This window comes from Platichthys flesus, chromosome 8 (assembly GCF_949316205.1).
Source record: "Platichthys flesus chromosome 8, fPlaFle2.1, whole genome shotgun sequence".
NCBI classification, from domain to species: domain Eukaryota; kingdom Metazoa; phylum Chordata; class Actinopteri; order Pleuronectiformes; family Pleuronectidae; genus Platichthys; species Platichthys flesus.
The window spans coordinates 3176293-3195094 of record NC_084952.1 but is presented as its reverse complement, the minus strand read 5'-3'; the positions used below and the strand labels follow the sequence as shown (position 1 = coordinate 3195094).

The following is an 18802-nucleotide window of genomic DNA, read 5'->3' as shown; positions in this document are numbered from 1 at the left end:
CCGTCTTTTACCTGGAAACAAATACAAAAACAACCATCATGATTCTCATAAACCACGTTCTCTCTCTCTCTTATCTTCAATCCTTTTCCTGTTGGGTGTGTGTGCTGCATGTCAGAGAAGTTGGTGACAGCGATGTGAAATCTTCCGTTTACTCTTTGATCAGCGACGGAGCTTCTTGCTGTCTTGAGTTAAACAACAGCGTCACGGTGGCGTCACGGTAGAGCCAGAGCAGCCTCGAACCCAACTGTGTTTATGCCATGAGAGAGAGGTGGGAGTTTAAAATAGCAAACACACAATTAGGAAGGAAATTAGAAAAGCCGAGGCACGGTGACACATCTGGGAATCCATGTTTTACTGTCTGCCCCAAACATCAGTGGAAACCCTAAACTTCACAAATATATAGATGACTTTTCATAAACCGGGAGAAAGAGAACAGTTGTACGTTTACCACCATCAAGGCCCAAAACACAACTTAAATTCAGTCAAACTGCACAACATAACACACACTCATGGATATTAGTTCCCTGAATATGCCTGATTTATTTCCTTGGAAATCGAAAAAAGAAATCCTATATCATAAATCGGTGAAGTAGCTTCTATTCGATCCTGCTGATAAACAAGCAAATCATCATTCATTACACTTGAGATCCATAAATCGAAATGTTTAATTTGTTTAACAAAATATACACGTGTTTCTTATCATAGTTTTCAATGAAATCCTCATTTGATTTGTAATTTTAAAAACTATAATTGTAAAATAAGGTTTCACTGCACAGAATGGCTGCAGAGCTGTTCTGTCGGGTATATAAATGAAACGTCAGCAGTGTGGAAACAGGTGCCACAGCAGAAGAGGCCACAGGAGTTTATCTTTAGAAAGAAACCACAGAGAAACCATAAATCGTCTGTAATCTTCCTCAGACTCTGGCACCGTGCATTTCGCTAGTTATGCATTTGAAAATCCAAGTATACGATAACTCCTGGGCTCATGATGGCTGCCATTCAGAGTCAGATATTGTTAAACCCACCATTTAGCCAGTGTGTGACATTTGGATTATTGAAATACATGTGCTTCTCATAAGATATAGATCAATGTCATTGAATGACTCAAAAACCTCACAAACTGACAAAAAATTATAACCGTCATTTATCAGTGTGATCAGGCCTCTACTGAATCATTCACTGGATAACAAGGGACAACAAAGACAAACAGGTCCACACAACTGATTATATCCTTCATGCCTGTGTGGAATGTGACGAGTCAATGTCAGAACAACTCCTAATTAAAAAGGCCTTGAATAACACACTGGCTGCTTTGTGAATTCAAACATTGATTTCTAGAAAAAGAGGAAATGTCATTAAATCATTTTGTTTTACGAGAATAGATTGAACAATCTTGTCCAACCCCGGCAAAAGGAAACTCTGGAAAATGTCCTTATCCAATTTTGGGGACTTTCCTCAGTTCAGTGCAACAAACTCTGCAAATGACTGAGAACATGTCCCATCTCTGATTTGTTTATTGAGACAGTTTGAGGAAATTCCTCTCAACCCCCCTCCTGTTGGTGACTCCCTCCTCAGAACCATTCCAGTCTCAGCCCCAGTCTCTCCAGTGGCGGTGGTTGGATGTCAAACGTTTCACCGAACTGTTCAACAACCGAACAGCACGACTTTCAGATGTGGTGACATTTACCAAGGAGGTCAGAGCAGAAGAAGAGAAGAAGAACCTGCAGGAGTGATTGTCATCAGCGATCCCCCACTCGGCTGCTTCTGAAATTGAAAGTCACTCATTCATGAAGTCCCCACTTTGTGGATTCTTTCCCTATAAATAGCACAGAGTGAATCATTGGCTTTCTCTTTTGGTCCCTGGATGAATGAAAACACTGGTTCTCTTCACATGGCTGCTGCTGCTCTTGGCTCACTGAAGGGTGACACCAGGTTCTAGGCCCACCCTCCTTCATGCCCTCCTCTCCCTCCTCGACTCCTCTTGGGTTGGTGGGTTAAATCCGTGAGCTCCTAGTGGGCGTGAGCATGCGAGTGTGTGTGTGTTGGGCGCATGCGGACTGAGGCCCGAAGGGGAAAGCCTTCCACGCAGATCTAAGCCAGCTGCCCTGCTTTTAATACTTCATTTGCAAGAAGAGTAGCAAACAGGGGGAAGCCGCATGCATCCCCTCCACCAGTGTGCTCCCAGTACACTGGCTGGCAGCTGCCTTTCCTACCAACAGCAGACGAGCAGCTACAAACAGTAGATTTGGACCTTTCAGACTTTGGAGGCTCTTCCAGGAGACCCTCGGCTTCACATTCCCAGGACTCAAAGGGCCCTTGCTGCCCTGAGTGTGGGGGTGTTCGAGCCATCTGACCTGTGGGGTTAAGTAGAATCAGTAGGAGTGAGGCTCTGCGGAGGAGGGGAGGAGGGCAGGGGCAGCGGTCGGTGGGAGGTGGGAGGCCTCGGCGGGGCTCCTGCACTGCTCAAGAAGAAGAGTAGGCAGTCGCCGGGAAGCGAGGGAACAGAGGAGGAGATGGCCACGGGAGAAATCACTACCCTTCCCTCCACACCTGATGACGGCAGCAGCGGCGGCTTCCCCGCCGGGAGCTACAAGGACCCCAAGAGGCTCTACTGTAAAAACGGGGGGTTCTTCTTAAGGATAAGATCTGACGGGGGAGTGGATGGAATCCGGGAGAAGAGCGACCCCCACAGTAAGTAGTTCCAGTCCCCCTCCTTCTCGCTCTGCACCGAACACAATGCTTCTTTATGTTCTCTTTCCCTCTTTCAATAAGCAACAGGGAAGTGAACGTGAAGCAATCACGGAGGGAAGATGTGAACTTTTCCAGCGTAGTTGGGTTAATGCTCCACATGAGTGTTTAGGCCTGCGTCTGGAAAGAATAATAAGTCGAAGAGGAGTTTGTATAATCGATGGGAACTTTGATGGAATATGCCAGTGATGTTTTTAGTGAACGTAGATCACTGCTCTGAGTCACACTGTGAGGTTTACGTCACACAAGACAGCACACAAGTTATTTCCAGGTCACAGTCAATGAACTAATACAAATAAACCCCTCACTCTTATCTCTACCAACAGTCAATCTATATATCTTTATACAATTTTGTAGCTTCTTTTAATGTGTTTCTACAAATTTGCCACAAGTCAGTGGAATCATTTGTGTGTTTGTTTGTCCCCGGGCGACCGTGACCCCTCCGTATCACCGATTTACTTTTAAGTGTGTCTCCTGTGTTGCATCAGTAAGTGGGAGGGGAGGAGCGGGAACATGGAAGTTGTGTTGTTTCCTCGGAAAACACATGTTAGATTAGCGTGTGTGACATTTCAAGCAGGTGCGGCCCAACAGAGAGATGCCTCATAAGGAACCACTTCATGGACACAGGAGCTATTTTAAGAGTTATCCAGTTAACTTTAAATCATGTTCAGATTTCCTGAGAGATGAAGCCAGTGGTAGTTTGTCTGCTTCCTGTTGTTGTTGGGTTCAGGAAGGAGTCACAATGAGTCATCACACAGGAATCAGTTTTAATCATTAAGCTTTTCAACCAGATGCTTCTTAACAGGTAACGATTCTTCGTTGAAGTTTCTTGACTTGTGTTCTTACATTATCCAAAATGAAATTCACAATTTTATTCAGTCGCCCTTTTCCTTTCCTTTCTCTGAAACTGATGAACCCCCCCCCCCCCCCCCCCATAGAGCACCCATTCGGTAATGGTGTTAAAGACAACCACAACATCACCGGATGTTTTGTTTATAGTGTGAGACCTCTAGTGGCTAAAGTTACATATTTTACATTTTAAGTTAACGTGACCTGATCTTTGCCGATGATTCTTAAAGCGTCAACAAACCTTTCCAATGACAGTTTTTAATAAATCCAGGCGTTTATGTAGATTAAATGCTTCTCAATCATATTTAGTTTATTTCCTTTGCCTGAGGACGATATTCCTCATCGAAATTTCAACACGTCGTTGGCCTCACACCAGCAACATGTAGAGGTGGTCTAGTGGCAGAAACTTGGACTATGGGCAGAGAAGGTCTCTGGTTCGTCTCTGGTTCGACTCCACGGAGAGACAACAAAAGACGAACCTGGATTGATCTGTCCAAAAATTCAAGAGTGTCCCTACCCTGTCTAGTGCCCCTGAGCAAGGCACCTTACTCCCCCAACATCTGCTCCCCGAGCGCCGTACATGGTTGCTCACTGCTCTGTGTGTCCTGCACCAGATGGGTCAAAAGCGATTCAAACTGAAAAGACACTTTTTCTTTCTCTGCACATAACCGAACAAATTTAGAAAAGACAATAACAGCTCCAATTGGAAACAAACCGATGTGAGGCGCTCGTCTACAAACCAATCGGTGTCGAGTATAAGTAGACGCAGCCCACGCAGGTGACTACTACAGGATGTATGAATTCTTTAGTCCCTAAATAACAATATGAAACAAAAACCACCCAAATGGAAACAATGAAAACATGACAACGAGCTTGGTTCAGATTTCAGATGTGAAAATGCCCTTTTTCTATAAATCTCTAAGCTTGTAATGTTTTTTGTCTCATTTCAGTAAACCTCTGTATTTTCCTTCCTCAGTCAAACTGAAGCTCCAGGCGACCTCGGTGGGGGAGGTCCTCATCAAAGGAGTCTGTGCTAACCGCTACCTGGCGATGAACCGAGACGGACGACTGTTCGGAGCGGTGAGTGAGACAACACGATTATTGGGTCACCTGGCAAGAAATTCTCCCGCACGGGGGAAAGAGGTGAGGTTGATGCTCATTTGTCATCGTGAAGTAACGCTTGTCCGGACATTAGACGGTACAAAAGGTAAAATGTAGAAGATATATTAGATTCAGAAAGAGAATATTCAGTATCTAAAGCATCTCTCCCAAAATCTGTTTTATACTTTCTCTTTCCCTCCATCCTGGCATTGAAATCCCAATACTCACATCATTTAACCTTAAACCTTGATTTTGTACCACTTGGCCTTACAACCCACACATATGATAGTGAGGTGGGGATAAAGAGAGTTGTGACAGACAACATCTGACGGACGAGTTGTGTGTACAATGAGTTTTGATAGATTCATAATTCCATGGACCATGTTGTGTTTTACTGGCATCAAGTATATTTCTTTCTCTCATACAGCAGGAAGAGGATTTTAATCACATTGACAAACTGACTTTATATTTGCAGCAGATATGAGAAGAAGACAAATTCAGAGCTGGGACACACGGTCACCAGATACATTAGATACACGCAGCTAAAGTACTTTTTTACAAAGCATACTTTACTAATTAAAGTTACTGAGAGGAATCTTCCTGAGTGCTAGCTCAGCACCCCTGCTGCTGGCCTCGTGCCACAGTGTGAAGTGTCTGGTGACTGATGTGGTTCCGTGGTTGTGAAGAAGCATTTCCTCTGAATGAGAAGCGAACAGGTGGCGCCCCCTCTGTGTCGGCTCCTACCCGTAGAAAACTGCTCTCACCATTTTAATATCAATAGATGTTAAGTGAAATGAACATTCATATTTTTGCTAGTTTTGCACCTTCAGTGGATATATCACATTATCTTGTTCCTGCACATGAATTACAATCTGCTTTGTTTTGGAGCCTCTTGATATATTCCACCCGCCCTGTGTGGTAGGGGGGGGTTGGGTTATAATCTGTAGGGTTGAATGGGGTCAAGGTCAGGACCTACGCTATTGATTATTCTTAAACTCATCAAAGTTCAAGGTCACAGCATGGAATCAACGTTTTAGCCTGATTTGAAATACATGAAACCAAATGTATATAGTTGAAAATGACCTTTTGGCAGTTTAGCACATGTTGAATAGTTAAGACTGCATTTCGGGTTTATTAATATATTGATAAATATCTAATTATTAAAACTTTAGTTCTGATAATCAAGTTTTAACCTATTTTCAATGTTATCATCGTCCCAAACTTTTAACAAAGTATCATTGCTCTTTAATAAATCAGAAATGTAATTCGTGCACCTGTAATATTCATATAAATATTAATATCTGTGTCCTGGAGACATGTTAAGCTTTGTACTTGTTTCTGTGACCAAAGGTTCAACTGTTTTCAAACAAAAGAGAAACTCAAACCTCCACTGCTGCTGTTTCTTATTCTTGCTGCACATTCACAGTTGTGACGTGTTGTTTCTCTGCAGCTCCTGTAACGTCTTTAACAAAGTGCTCCTGAGAGGTTATGGCAAATCATTACAAAATGTCATCTGACTAATCCAGAGCTTAATAGCTGGGCAGTCGCGGTCAAAGAAAAACAAAAGCCTCTTGTATCACAGGGTGTTTGGCCGCTAACGCCCAGTGACACCGAGATGTGGTCCAGACGTTGTGTAATTAATGTTTTCTACAAAAGGAGGATGTTCAGAGCTGTTGTTAAAAAGACATGATTAATGTGTTCTTCATTTTGTGCCACTTTGAAACTCCTTCCATTTATATAGAGTTTAATATCCGATCGTGATTGAATGAAGCTGAACTAAGGACCAGAGTTGTATTAAGGTCCCTGGTCAGACTTTAAAAACATGTTTTATTGTATACGTGTTAAAATACTGAGACATAAACCAGCAGGCTCCTTCAAAATAAAGGTGCCATTTAGTTTGAGGGTGTTTTATGTGGTGATTTAATGTCATAAAAAAACGAAAGCATTACAAGTTTTCTCCTTATACACTATATTAAACAAATGCAATAAAATATCACCCGGACAAAATAACCTATTTAATAAAAAGCCACCTGAGGAAAGAAACTCTGAAACATTCAAATTAAATCTCAGTTTAGCAGCAGTTCTGTCGTTCCCCAGTTGACAGAACCATTCAACTGTAATGGGGGGAAAGGGTCTCCCAGCAGATATAACACTAGAAAAAGCACCATGTCTCTTTTATTCAGCCTGAACATCGAGTTAAACTTTCCTCCTCTGTCGTTCTCCAGAGACGAGCGACGGACGAATGCTATTTCCTGGAGCGGCTCGAGAGCAACAACTACAACACCTACCGCTCCAGGAAGTACCCCAACATGTACGTGGCGCTGAAGCGAACCGGCCAGTACAAGACCGGGAACAAAACCGGACCGGGTCAGAAGGCCATTCTCTTCCTCCCCATGTCGGCCAAGTGCTGAACCGGGGGGGGCAATCGAGGAGGTTCTTAACGGCGACGACAAAGAAGAAGAAGATGTGACGGCAATGGAGACAGAGTGTTGCCCCCCCCCCCCCCCCCCCCCCACCAAAACAGCTGTGATCTTTTCCAACTGTTACGTCCTAACAGTTATTTATGTTTATTTTTTTTATCTTGTCTGCTCTTCTTCAGCATTTCTTTGAAATTGTGGCACAGGTCCAGACTGTAAATGTGCAACCAATCAACGACTTCACTGGTGCAACTGCAGCCTGCAGGTGCCTTGCTCAAGTGCACCTCAGCACTATTTGTTCATTTACTCCATGCAGATCCTCCCTCTCAGATAACCAGTCTGCGTCTTGGTCTTCAGTTAATGAGCGTGTGAGTCTTGGGTTTGAAAGCAGGACGCAGGTCTCCCACGTGATCGGGATTAACAGAGCGACTCAGACCCGGAGGGAAAGCGACTCGAGGATAAAGGACTGAAAATGCAGCAGCTGAATTTTCTAACATTTTATTTGACAAACCTAAACACAGCAAACGCTACAAATCAAAACCCATTAGGAACCTTGCAAACTTCTTTTCTACAATATTCAGTGTCTTAATGGGTTTGTCTTAATATCATGGTAAAACAACATTCCCTGATTTGTCCTTGTATAATTAGAGAAGTGTGTAAAATGCCCTGAAGGTTAATTTCACAGGAGAATAATGTATAAACAAGAGGTAACAGTGGTGTGGGTCCAATGTGAGATGAACCGTGTGAGACTCTTTAAAACGCACAAAGTGCTGTAGATCAGTCTATTGCACCGTATTTCTTCAACAGTCAAAACACTCCAGTCATAAATACACTTTAAACATGATTAATACTGACAAACCCGTGTGTCAACATAGCTTCTCGTGATCCTCCATGACCCAGTTTGATGATGGCGTGCTAGGATTTCAGTGTCTGAGGAATGGGCCTGTGGTAGAGCTGGTAGAACATCCCAGAGTAGACGGCCGGGAGCTCCTCCACGCTGAGGTCGATGGCGTCGAAGCCGCGCTCGAGCCCGTGCAGCAGCAGCCGGGCCAGGCGAGCCGTTATGGGCGTGGTGTCGCTGGTCTTGGCCAGCTCGGTGAGGTCCAGCCATTCGCAGCGCAGACACTCCTGAGTGCAGAAGTTGATGTCGTACGTGAGCGGGCTGAGTCGGCAGATGATGTACATGTCCGACATGCCGAAGGCGCCGGGATGGTTGTGCTGCTGCCGGAGGCTGAGCAGAGATCTGAACTCGGAGCGCACGCCGGTTTCCTCGAATACTTCACGTACAGCAGTGGCACCTGGGAAAGGTAAATAACACATATATATCAAATCACCACGAAAACTGATGTAGAGGAAAGGAAATAATAATAAAAAATGATTTTGTGCTGCTTGGATAATGTATGAAATATTAAAGCTGCTTTTAAAACGTTGAAGGGAATGCTGGGGAGAGACTCAGCATAAGTGACTTGTTTTATTACGTTTAAATGAATGTATATGCATAATCTTAAAATCTAAATGTAAAGGGTTTAGCTAGATGTACTGTATAACTGTTTTGTGCGACACTCACCGATATTTTCTCCCGGATCCGACAAACCACCGGGAAACTTCCACGCGTTCTTCGTCTGAAAGTCAGGAGCAAAGTTCAACACCAAGTGAGACGGACTTAACAGCTGCTCATGAATCTGTTGGTGTTGAGCATGGACTGTGTTTGGAGATGGATCATGGACCCACTCGAAAGTGAGGACACCTGACCAAAGCCGGGGGGTGGGGGGGGGGGGGGGGGGGGGGGGGGGGTCCCGAGGGGCCGGGCCGGGCTCGTAGAAAGGATAATTTGGTTATTCATGTTGGCTGCTCTTATGCTGTTCTACTGCATATTTGTAATGGCGGTGGGGGGATCAGGTTCAGACTGGGATCAGGTTCAGCGTCAAAGTTCCTCTGTTGGGCTTGAACAGAAGAATGTGACAAGAGGGAGGCTCGACCACCTCATTACAACGACTTAGAATGGCTGAAGAAAGTTATCTGACGTAAATACACAAGGATCAAATAACCGTTCTCTGTCGGGTGGCTGAGGGGGAGGAGTTAAGACTTCCACATGCTCCCGGAAAGCATTGCTAGGGTAAAGGACGCCTGGAAAATCCCATTGGCCCCAGTACCTCCACAGCCTCAGCCCCAATAAGCAGAAAACAGTGGATTGATGTTTGATATGTCCTGATCTCTTAGTTTGGCCCATGTCCCATCCACCAACACGGAGGAGACAGTTATACTGCTGCCGTCCACCAGAGGGCAAATACAAATGATTTGGCTTCACTTTTGGGGCGATGTCATATCGTCCATCTTTTATTTACAGTCTATGATGTCATATCACATTTTAAAGTCACTTGTTAGAGGAAATATTTTAAAGGTTAAGCTGTTCTTTTTTTTTACTCTTAAGGAACATGACGGTATCCAGTAGAGGATCATATATGATCTTAAAGAGAGGTTGTCTTATACATATGAAATTATAATTATACACACAGAGATTTAACGCTCTGATCTGAGAATCTTTTCATATTTTATATTTAGTACCTCACTAAGAGTGTTTAATGTGTGTGTATGTGTGTGTCTTCAAAAAAAAACTGTTTCACCACTTAACCTTGAAAAATAACATTTTGCTGCTGGTTAAATTATGATGTTAGTTTTTGTGTGTATATCTATTTTTGTAGTTACCTAAAGATTTTTGTTCTGCTGTGCTTGTGCTCGTCTTGTCGACAGAATGATATATTTTTGGAGCTGTTTCTAAAAAGGATGAAATAAAAGGAGGTTTCTGTAACTTTAACCGGTCGAGTCCGAGTGATCTTTCAGAATAAAACACTGGAGCTCGACTTGTGAACTTTTCACACCAAAACCCGCAGAGGAACAAGGTGTAAATGTCACCGGATGACGAGTGGATCAAACCCCCCCCCTCCCGATGAATGAAATGAGCTGAACGGGGATCTGTCACTTTTGATGCTTCTGTCATGTACGAGTGATAATGATAACGTCCTGGTTTCTCATCAGGAAGCTGGTAACTCTTCAGGAGCTCTGAACTGGTTTGGTCTGCCAGAGTCCCTCTACTGCCAAGGGCCAGACTATTATAAAGCCTGTTTCCAGTAAACAGCTCGATGAGGAGGAGGAGGAGGAGGAGGAGGAGATAAAAAAACCCTCCCTGAACTTCCAGGCCACTAACTCTTTCCCTCTGCTTCTGAACAGAATACATCCAGATACATTAAACTCTGCAGATTCCTGCAAGCTGGACAGTATCATGGCTCATTTCTTATCACCCCCCCCCCACCACCACCACCACAGAGGTTATGTTATCACCCCCGTCCATCTGTGTGTTTGTGAGCAAGATTGCACAAAAACGACTAGATGGATTTCCATGAAACTTGGCGGGAGGCTGGGAAACGGAAAGGAAAGAACTTATTAATTTCGGGGGGCGGATCCAGGATTGGTTTCTCTTCTTTCTTTGTCAGTGCATTTTTTGACATTTACACAAGTTATCCAGGGATGATATCGACGTGGAAAGACGAGGAGATTCCAGAACTTTTCGTGATAAGAACCGACACGATGACGATGAACAATAAACAAACACACGTGATCTCATGTCCTGCCTCCTGCTGCTCCACCCAGTCTGACCAAGACTATCTCCCAGGGTTCCTGATATGTGAAAGGCGAGAAAGACGTCTTTCCAGATGTTTTCCAGATGTTTTCCAGAGCTCATGTCTGAAAGCAGTGTGCATGTCGCAGTTTGGTGTCATGACTGAACTTGAGGTGACTTCCTCGGTGGAGGTATGAGCTCCTCATCTCGTCTGCCAGGCTTTCTGAAGCAGTGATTATCTCGTCCCTCTGGAGTTTATTGTTCTTTGACAGCGAGCGATGAAACGTGCGTTCAGGCGTTAAGCAGGCTCTTGTGCAACCAAACGTTTTTTTCATTTTCTATTACGGTGTAGCTTTGTTTGGCAAATGTTTAATTTATCGATTGTCACAATTACATCTTCACAGTTGTTCAGTCAGATGTCAACAATAACAAAGAGAGTCACCAAAGAGCAGTTCAAACTTTTCCAGTGTTGCAATGGGGGATTGGCACCAGATTTTGGTACATAACAATTTATAAGTTGTTATTTTAAATGCACATGTTTCTGTATCAGGAAGAGAAACGTGGTATCAGAACATCTGTACACGTTCATGTCGAGTCCTGTTCGCTGGTTGTTCTAATGACATGATTGCAAAATTGCTGCATCACTGACCTTTCAGATCCCGGTGCTAATCTTGTTTTGGCCGAGGGAGAACACAAACAAATCTGAGAGGAAAGGTTATAAATGGAAGGGCTGTAGTGAGCGAGCTAAATAACATGTTGAGCTGAGCGGCGCTCTGTGAGAGCGGACACACGGACGCTCACTGAGTCGATGGAGCACAGTCAGCTCGTGTAAACACTTGAGGTCGGTTAATGTCCTGCAGGGCTGTGTTCAGTGTGAGCTGCTGAGGGTCGGAGGGGGTCGACACAGGCGACGCACAACACGCTGAATAAACACAACTCATCTTGTGGAGCAGCAGCATGGTCACAGCTTGTTTCTTCACTGAGGAGGAGAGGATCAGTGACCTCAGGGTCAAGAGATGGTGGACTAACTTTCTAAATAATTATGGTTTCTCCTTTTTTAGGGGGGGGGGGGGGATGTTCTGCCAGTTGAAATGTAAATCACTAATCAGTGCTAAGAGCTTTCAGACCTGAACTTCTCCTGCCGGTCACCCAGTCAAAACTCTGGCAGGCAGCAAGAAAATAAAACCTCAGGAGGAAATAGAGCAGCCAGACGATGATGTCAAAGGTTTTATATGTGACCTCCTTCCTCCTGTCTCTTTCCTCCTGCCCCCTGCCTCCTGTCTCATTCCGATCTGCAGTATCCCTCCATCTCATCACAACCACCACAAGTGTCTCGCCCCTGGGCTCAGATTCTTTACCTCGTCACCAGGGAGTCTAAACGCCAGTAGACCTTTCCTTCTGTTGTGCATGGCAATACAAATGTTGTCCCAGTGTCTACTGAGCAGTTTTTAACTGGGGGCAGTTGTTTGCTGTCTGTTGCCTCACAGTCAGAAGCCCTTTTCTGTGTGTACAGCTCAGCCTGTGTGGGTTTCCCGCAGCTTCCAGAGTGTAAACACATGCAGCTTATGGTAACTGGACACTTTAAATTGTCCGTGAATGCGAGTGAGGATGGTTTTGCTTTTCTCTGTGTATCAGCTGGATAGACTGGTGACCAGTCCAGGGTGAACCTGCCTCTTCCCTGTGTCCGCTGGGATTAGATGTTATCACTTTATTCTCATAAAATTACAAATATCTACATTTTAATTCGCAAAATCTCACTTTTTAACATTTGTCGTGTCTTTAAATTCCGACTCAACACAATGTACAAATTTAAATAACATATAAAAGTATTGTATTTGCTTTGATTCATTTTCAATGAATGTAATAAAGTGTATTAAGTATCAATACAGTAAAAGATTGACCTTATTTCTGTCTTGGACGACCAGAACTTTTCCATTGGACTCGTCCACTACTGCACCTAGAGAGAGAGAGAAATCACATGGTCACTTTAAATATTATGTAAGTTCTTATGTAATCTGATCCACATTCTGAACTGAGGTTACTATAACAACATTTTAATGGGAGAGCTACTGGCAGAGCCGCTCAGAGTTGATTATTAGTTTGGACACAACGTTAAACTTCCACAGAGTCGAGGAAAAAGTCTCCGTCAGACGTCTGCTCTCTGCGTTATGAGTTTTCTTCTCTGATGATGAAGATCAATCACGTCTGCACATAAACCTGACGAAGGACATTACCGAGCTTCTGGTTCACAATTTAAAAGACGAAGATTTAATTATATTCCACTTCTCGGTCAGTCTGGTGGCCGTACACAAGAGCGACGGCCAAAAACACCAAAATAAAAGCGTAATAAAGTTCAACTTGACGTTTATCCGAAGAGCCGTAAGCAGATTACAGCTCCGGACGCCTGCGGGGACTCGTAAGATGTCAAGTTTGTTTCATATGAACCTGTTTCTTCTCTTGTGAAGGGAGACGCTGCTGGACGGACGAGGATTTGGACAAACGGGGTCATTGGAACTAAACCATTTAAACCAGTGTTTCAATTGGTTAAATCTAGGAACGGTAATTAATGCATTTGAGTCAAGGACTTTTTTTCTGGCCACTTGGGGGCCGCAAAACCAAACTTTAATGAAAAAACATTTATTACTTTAAAGTGCACATTTCGGATATGGCTAAGGTGGTAGAGAGGGTCGCCTACCAACCAGGAGGTCAGTGGTTTGATCCCCGGCCTCCCGATGGCTGACAATGTATGAACGGTGAGTGACAGAAACAGTTCTGTGTATAGAAACTCTGTGTAGTGAATTTAATATGCTTTGATTGGTTGATAAGACTGGAAAAGCTCCAAATAAAAAATATAAAAAACACCTAGACATACAATACAACTCAAGTATTAATCTGTAGATTCTACTCATCTAATCATCCAATATATGCTAAGTCCTGGATTGAGTGTGTGTGTGTATGTACAAAATAACTCGAACACACATGAACAGATCTTCATCAAACTTGGTGGATAAATTACGCTGGGATTTATCTACATATGACTAAATTTTGGAGCTGATCAAAGTCAAAGGTCAAGGTCAAGGTCAAGTCAAAAATGTTTCCAAAAACCACAATTTACAAGATAGAGTGCGGATCTGGACGAAAGAGCAAGTCCAGGAGTGTTGAGTTGATTTGTGACATTTCCACTCATTTCCCAGAGAATCCTGGAGAAAGATCGGTCACATTATCTGTGAATGTATGTGATTTGTTGCTTCTTGATTGAATTGTTTATTGGGGCTAAACAGAGGTATGAGCTCTACTGAGTAACGTTCTACTCCAATATGAAGATGTTGATTGTAGCTGATTTAACGTCAGAACTACAGTAATTATAGAAAAACCTGTGGATGGACTCCCGACTCTTACAAGCATCCACAGTGTCAACTGTACATACATTTTGGAGGAAACATTAAGGAAGTTTCGTGTTAAGACAGAATCCTTGACTCTGAGTCTAAACAGAGTCGGAGTGACTCAGCTGAATGACGTCGACTTCACCAATTAACATATTTGTCTCCGGACTGAGTGGGCTTTTATTTTTCGGCTTCCGGTGACTAAGAGAGGCAGCTATGTGCCGGTGTCGACAGCTCAGAGGGGCCACTCTCTCTTTTCCGGTTGCTCCATCGGACCGTCCGAGACGGGCCTCCTTAAATGAATGTCACAGATGTGTAAAGAGGGCCGGGTCGCCCTGAAGGCCGGACTTGGATGTGCAAGTGGAAATTGATGTCATCCCCGCTCCCTGAGCCATTTGGCACTTCACAGGAGGAGGCCTGCTCGCTGCTCAGAGAGGCTATCATTAAGAAGCCCTCAGTCCAGGAAACTAAATGCTCAAGGGGAGCATTGGAGGGGAAAACGGGGGGGGGGGGGGTAGGAATTATGAGACAAATATGACAAATCATCAGAGGAGGAACTGTGGAAATGTTCATTATTTGAGTTTACATTAAGTTTTTTAATATGTTTTTATAGAAAATATGAATTTGAGGTCCAGGACGCTGACTGTTCTTGTGTTGAGGAAACACATTTGTTAATATTCTGTTCCCAGCTGCTGGATCACTCTGTGCTGTAATGAGGGGAGATGATTAACGTCCAAAAAACAAATACTAATGGATCTGCACTCAACTATGAAACTTATGATTCACAAGTAGTGAGTATATCAGCCTAAATACATATTATCTTTCATTTATTTCCTGTTATTACTCTGTGAAGAGCAGTTTATTCAACCTGCGGTACATTTATTTTGGATTAAATTTACCATCCCAAGTATGAATTAATGGCGTTAATAAATAGAGATGTTACGAGACCCTACCTGATTCTGATACCGTGACCTGGTGTAGTGGCCGTACGTCACAACAGCTGTTTTTCTGGGAAAAGATCATTTCTATCTGTTTGAATCTAATATATTTTAAAGACGTGGTATCAGATCAGGACATAGATTCACGTAGTTGCTGATGCCAGTCACAAAAGTTTAGGCCGAATCAGAAGCATTTCTGAAGCTGGTATTGGATATTGGAATATCTATTATTAATACTACTACTACTTATAATATTAATCATTTTGAGCTCATATTTTTTGAGTAAATGATACCTTTACGTCCAGCAGAGTATGTGTGAGCATCTTATTCAGCTCAGTTTCTCATGTTATTTGACCCAAACTAGAACAATAAGAAGTTTTCAAACACCAAAAATGTTTCATTAAACCAAAGTTATACAGTGGTGGTTTTTTTTAAAAGTGAATCTAAGATGTCCAGCAGATTGTCGGACAAAAAGGATGAAGGAACGAGGATCTAAGCAGCTGCATACTTGAGATTCCAATCATTAGTTTCATCTGTTTCCGACACTGAGGTTGGTGGTTCACCAGCCCCCCCTCTATGAAAGATGCTCTGGACATGTTCTGACATGATTCCATTGCATCCATGCTTTAATAAAGTGTTTAAGTGGCCCCCTGGTGGACACTCACACACTTTGCACCAGAGGACGGCAGCTCCTCCTTCAGCTGCCGCTCTCCCCAGTGTGAGAGAGTTTCCACTTACGCAAGGGAAGTGGGTCAAAGTTTGAAAATACAAAACAACCGAGCAGACAAACAACCTCCTACACTGAGGATAAAAGAAAAATAAAGTGCTTTGTGTGCAGATTAATGTGGTTTCATTTCATTTTGTCACAGAGGATGAAATTTCAGGTGTAGAATCTCTACCTGCCACTCCAATTTGGTGCGTTGCAAACCCCGGCAGTCTGCTCTGGCCCTCTCCGATCCAGAGGGCCAGGACGGCGTGGTCGTGTCGGGCGTGGTGGAACGTGAAGCCGTGAGTAGAGGCGGCGGCCGCACATCGACTCAGCGAGATGGGGACTCTGAGCCACACGGCCACCTTCCCCTCGGCTTTCCACCGCACCAAAGCATCTGTGGAGAACACAAGTCAAATAGTTCTGAGTAAACTGCAGAACCAGATGAATGTGGAGGATGATGGATCAAAAGTGAAAGATGCCTTTTGGTTACATTTCCACTTGGTACAACGATGGCAGATTTAGGAAGATAACAGACAAAGATGAAGAACAGACACAATGTGCCGGAAGGAGACTTTTATTTTTGTGCTTTTGCCTTGTCACACTAATGTTTGGAGCATTAACTATAGATGAAGATGTCTTTCAATCATTCTTTAATAAATGTGATATTAAAGCATTTAATCAAAGACTAATCATATAGTTTACAGCTTAAACAACTCCGGGTCATCAATATCCCTCATTTTATTAGTTTGTTAGTTGTTGAACTATGAGTCTGTGTGTGCTGCATGTTTTAAACAGCAGCTGTCAATGTAAGAAGAAGTTTGTTATCAATATTCTACTTAATATTTTATTATTGCTTTGCCAATTTATAAATGATGAGTCATTTTATAGTTTAAATTATTAACTTAACATCTGTAGCATCTGTCCATGATCCTTTATCCTGTCTTTGTATGTTGATTATTCACTGCTGCTGATTTCATGAGAATCACACATTACATTGTAATAAAGTATTTATGATGGAAAAATTATCAATTAAAGGAGATTTGAACAACACAATCTAAATGGGAAATTAAACAACGAGAAAAGCAATGAATCACTGCATCACACACACACACACACACACACACACACACACACACACACACACACACACACACACACACACACACACACACACACACACACACACACACACACACACACACATCGTGTGAGTTGATATAAAACAAAAACAACACGTGCAGTTCTCAGTTACACAACAACAACAACAAACCTCGCAGTAAGTCGCTGAACACACTCTCGCTGATGTCTGCGGGTAAACCGGCGTCACTCAGCTGCACCGTGACGCCCCCGAACCGGTCCACGGCCCCTGTCAGAGCCCCGGATCGAGTCCCGGTCACGTCACCGCTCACAGCCCCGGTGCCCTCTGCTCGGTGCGGCACGGAACCACCTGCCGGGGCCGGTCGGGAGAACGCACGGACCGCTGTGCGTGTGACACCAGAGGTCCTGCAGCGAAACGGCTCCCTCAGCAGCGGCAGCAGCAGTTTGAAAAGAGAACGCGAAGAAGAAGCGGCAGCCATGTTGATAAGAAATCAAACAGCACGTGGAATTCTTCCAGATTCTCGAAGCTGAGTTCGAACTCTCAAGTACGGTTACGTAAAGCTCCGCCCCGGAAGCTACGTCAATACCGTAAGTATCCGAGCGGAGATACCCACGACAACAGGTTGACGCTGTGACGAACCTCATACACAAATCTGACTTTTTAACTAATTTTATATTAATGCGTTAACTCACCGGGTTAGTGGTTAGAATTAGAAGAAGAACTGGTGTTTAATGGTAAATTCGGCTAATAAATCAGACAATTCAACTTTTAATCTCGTTAAATATAAACGTTTTAACACAATACATATAATATTGCACATTGCCTGTTTAAATGGCATAAAAATATTGAATTTCACAATTTTTATTACCGCATAATGTGTCTTATTTATGTTTTTAATAGCTTTAATGTTTTCTATCCTGTGTTACTGCCTGGTGAAAGCAAAGCAGAAATAAAATAACACGATCCCTCAGTGGGAATTCACATTGTATTTATTTTTATGTTACTTCTATTAATCGTTTGTTTCTGTAGTTATTAAAAATTTCAATTGATGTAAATGAAACTGGCCTGCAGGAGATTTCTAAGCAGGGTGTTTACGGTAAAGAAGAGGGCGGGGCCTCGGTGTAACCAGGAAGTTGTCGCTGCAGCTCCTCCGTGTTTACACATGTCCTCAGTCTCACGTGGAGACCGGCATCATGTCCTCGAAGAAAAGTAAAAGCAAATCGAAGAGGACGAGTGAAGGAGACAGTTCTGTCCCCCTGAGCTCCAGCGACTCGTCCAGCCTCCAGACCCCGGGACGCGAGGCCGGAAGCTGCAGGACCAGCTGCTTCTTCACTGTCATCGACTTCATCGACAAGGGTGAGAGTCACACTCATTTAGAAGTGTGTTTGTGTGTGGGTGTGTGTGTTTGTGTGTGTGTGTGTGTGTGTGTGTGTGTGTGTGTGTGTGTGTGTGTGTGTGTGTGTGTGTGTGTGTGTGTGTGTGTGTGTGTGTGTGTGTGTGTGTGTGTGTCAACATCTGGATGAATATAAGACACCTGATGCAGATTCTCTCTGAGTTCAAGCTGATGGGTTTGAACCTGAAACACAGACTGAGGCCAAATGGGTTTTTCAGCTGTGACACAGACAAATCAATCAATATCTTCTTCATTTTTAGTGTAAAGTCTTTCTTTGTGTTGTTTTTCTGTTTCCACTACAACAGGGAAACACAAAAAGGACGTTTTATGCCACAAAGACTGTTTAAAAAAATGTTTTTAATGGTGTTTTAAGACTTAGGATGAGATGGATGTTGCACACGGTTAAAGTTCACATACTAATTGTGATTTGTCAATATTGCCTATATACATATAGAGTATGAATAAATATTTAAGAGAGTTACACCTGCTCAAAGGAAGTTGATTAATACATGCTCAGTAAACATAAACACATGTAAACAAGATTGGTAT

The 18802-nt window shown here is 43.3% G+C and overlaps 3 protein-coding genes across 3 annotated transcripts in view; 2 read left to right on the top strand and 1 right to left on the bottom strand.

Moving 5' to 3' along the window:
* Nucleotides 1–1772: 1772 nt before the first annotated feature.
* Nucleotides 1773–7528, top strand: fgf2 (fibroblast growth factor 2). The gene is made up of 3 exons (XM_062393630.1): nucleotides 1773–2691; nucleotides 4574–4677; nucleotides 6924–7528. Exons 1-3 carry the CDS (start codon nucleotides 2514–2516, stop codon nucleotides 7107–7109), a joined length of 468 nt encoding a protein of 155 aa, XP_062249614.1. The 5' UTR covers nucleotides 1773–2513; the 3' UTR covers nucleotides 7110–7528.
* A 71-nt stretch (nucleotides 7529–7599) lies between these two features.
* nudt6 (nudix (nucleoside diphosphate linked moiety X)-type motif 6) lies at nucleotides 7600–17419 on the bottom strand. The gene is made up of 5 exons (XM_062393629.1): nucleotides 17032–17419; nucleotides 15952–16155; nucleotides 12633–12688; nucleotides 8683–8737; nucleotides 7600–8413 (listed from the first exon to the last, which is right to left on the bottom strand). The coding sequence occupies exons 1-5, from the start codon at nucleotides 17336–17338 to the stop codon at nucleotides 8031–8033; spliced, it is 1005 nt and encodes a 334-aa protein (XP_062249613.1). The 5' UTR covers nucleotides 17339–17419; the 3' UTR covers nucleotides 7600–8030.
* A 559-nt stretch (nucleotides 17420–17978) lies between these two features.
* Nucleotides 17979–18802, top strand: part of afg2a (AFG2 AAA ATPase homolog A) — a 95301-nt gene continuing 94477 nt past the window's right edge. Inside the window, exon 1 of the mRNA XM_062393553.1 lies at nucleotides 17979–18216. Coding sequence (XP_062249537.1) covers nucleotides 18054–18216 — 163 coding nt within the window. The 5' untranslated portion in view covers nucleotides 17979–18053. The remainder of the gene's footprint in view (nucleotides 18217–18802) is intronic.

Excerpts from the sequence above, each read along its gene's own strand:
- fgf2 (XM_062393630.1), top strand. The coding sequence starts at position 2,514 with ATGGCCACGGGAGAAATCACTACCCTTCCCTCCACACCTGATGACGGC. Across the intron at positions 2,692-4,573 it reads GGAGAAGAGCGACCCCCACA|TCAAACTGAAGCTCCAGGCG; the intron begins GTAAGTAGTTCC and ends TTCCTTCCTCAG. Across the intron at positions 4,678-6,923 it reads ACGGACGACTGTTCGGAGCG|AGACGAGCGACGGACGAATG; the intron begins GTGAGTGAGACA and ends GTCGTTCTCCAG.
- nudt6 (XM_062393629.1), bottom strand. The coding sequence starts at position 17,338 with ATGGCTGCCGCTTCTTCTTCGCGTTCTCTTTTCAAACTGCTGCTGCCG. Across the intron at positions 8,738-12,632 it reads TCGTCCAAGACAGAAATAAG|ACGAAGAACGCGTGGAAGTT; the intron begins GTCAATCTTTTA and ends CCTGACTTTCAG. Across the intron at positions 8,414-8,682 it reads GGATCCGGGAGAAAATATCG|GTGCCACTGCTGTACGTGAA; the intron begins GTGAGTGTCGCA and ends TACCTTTCCCAG.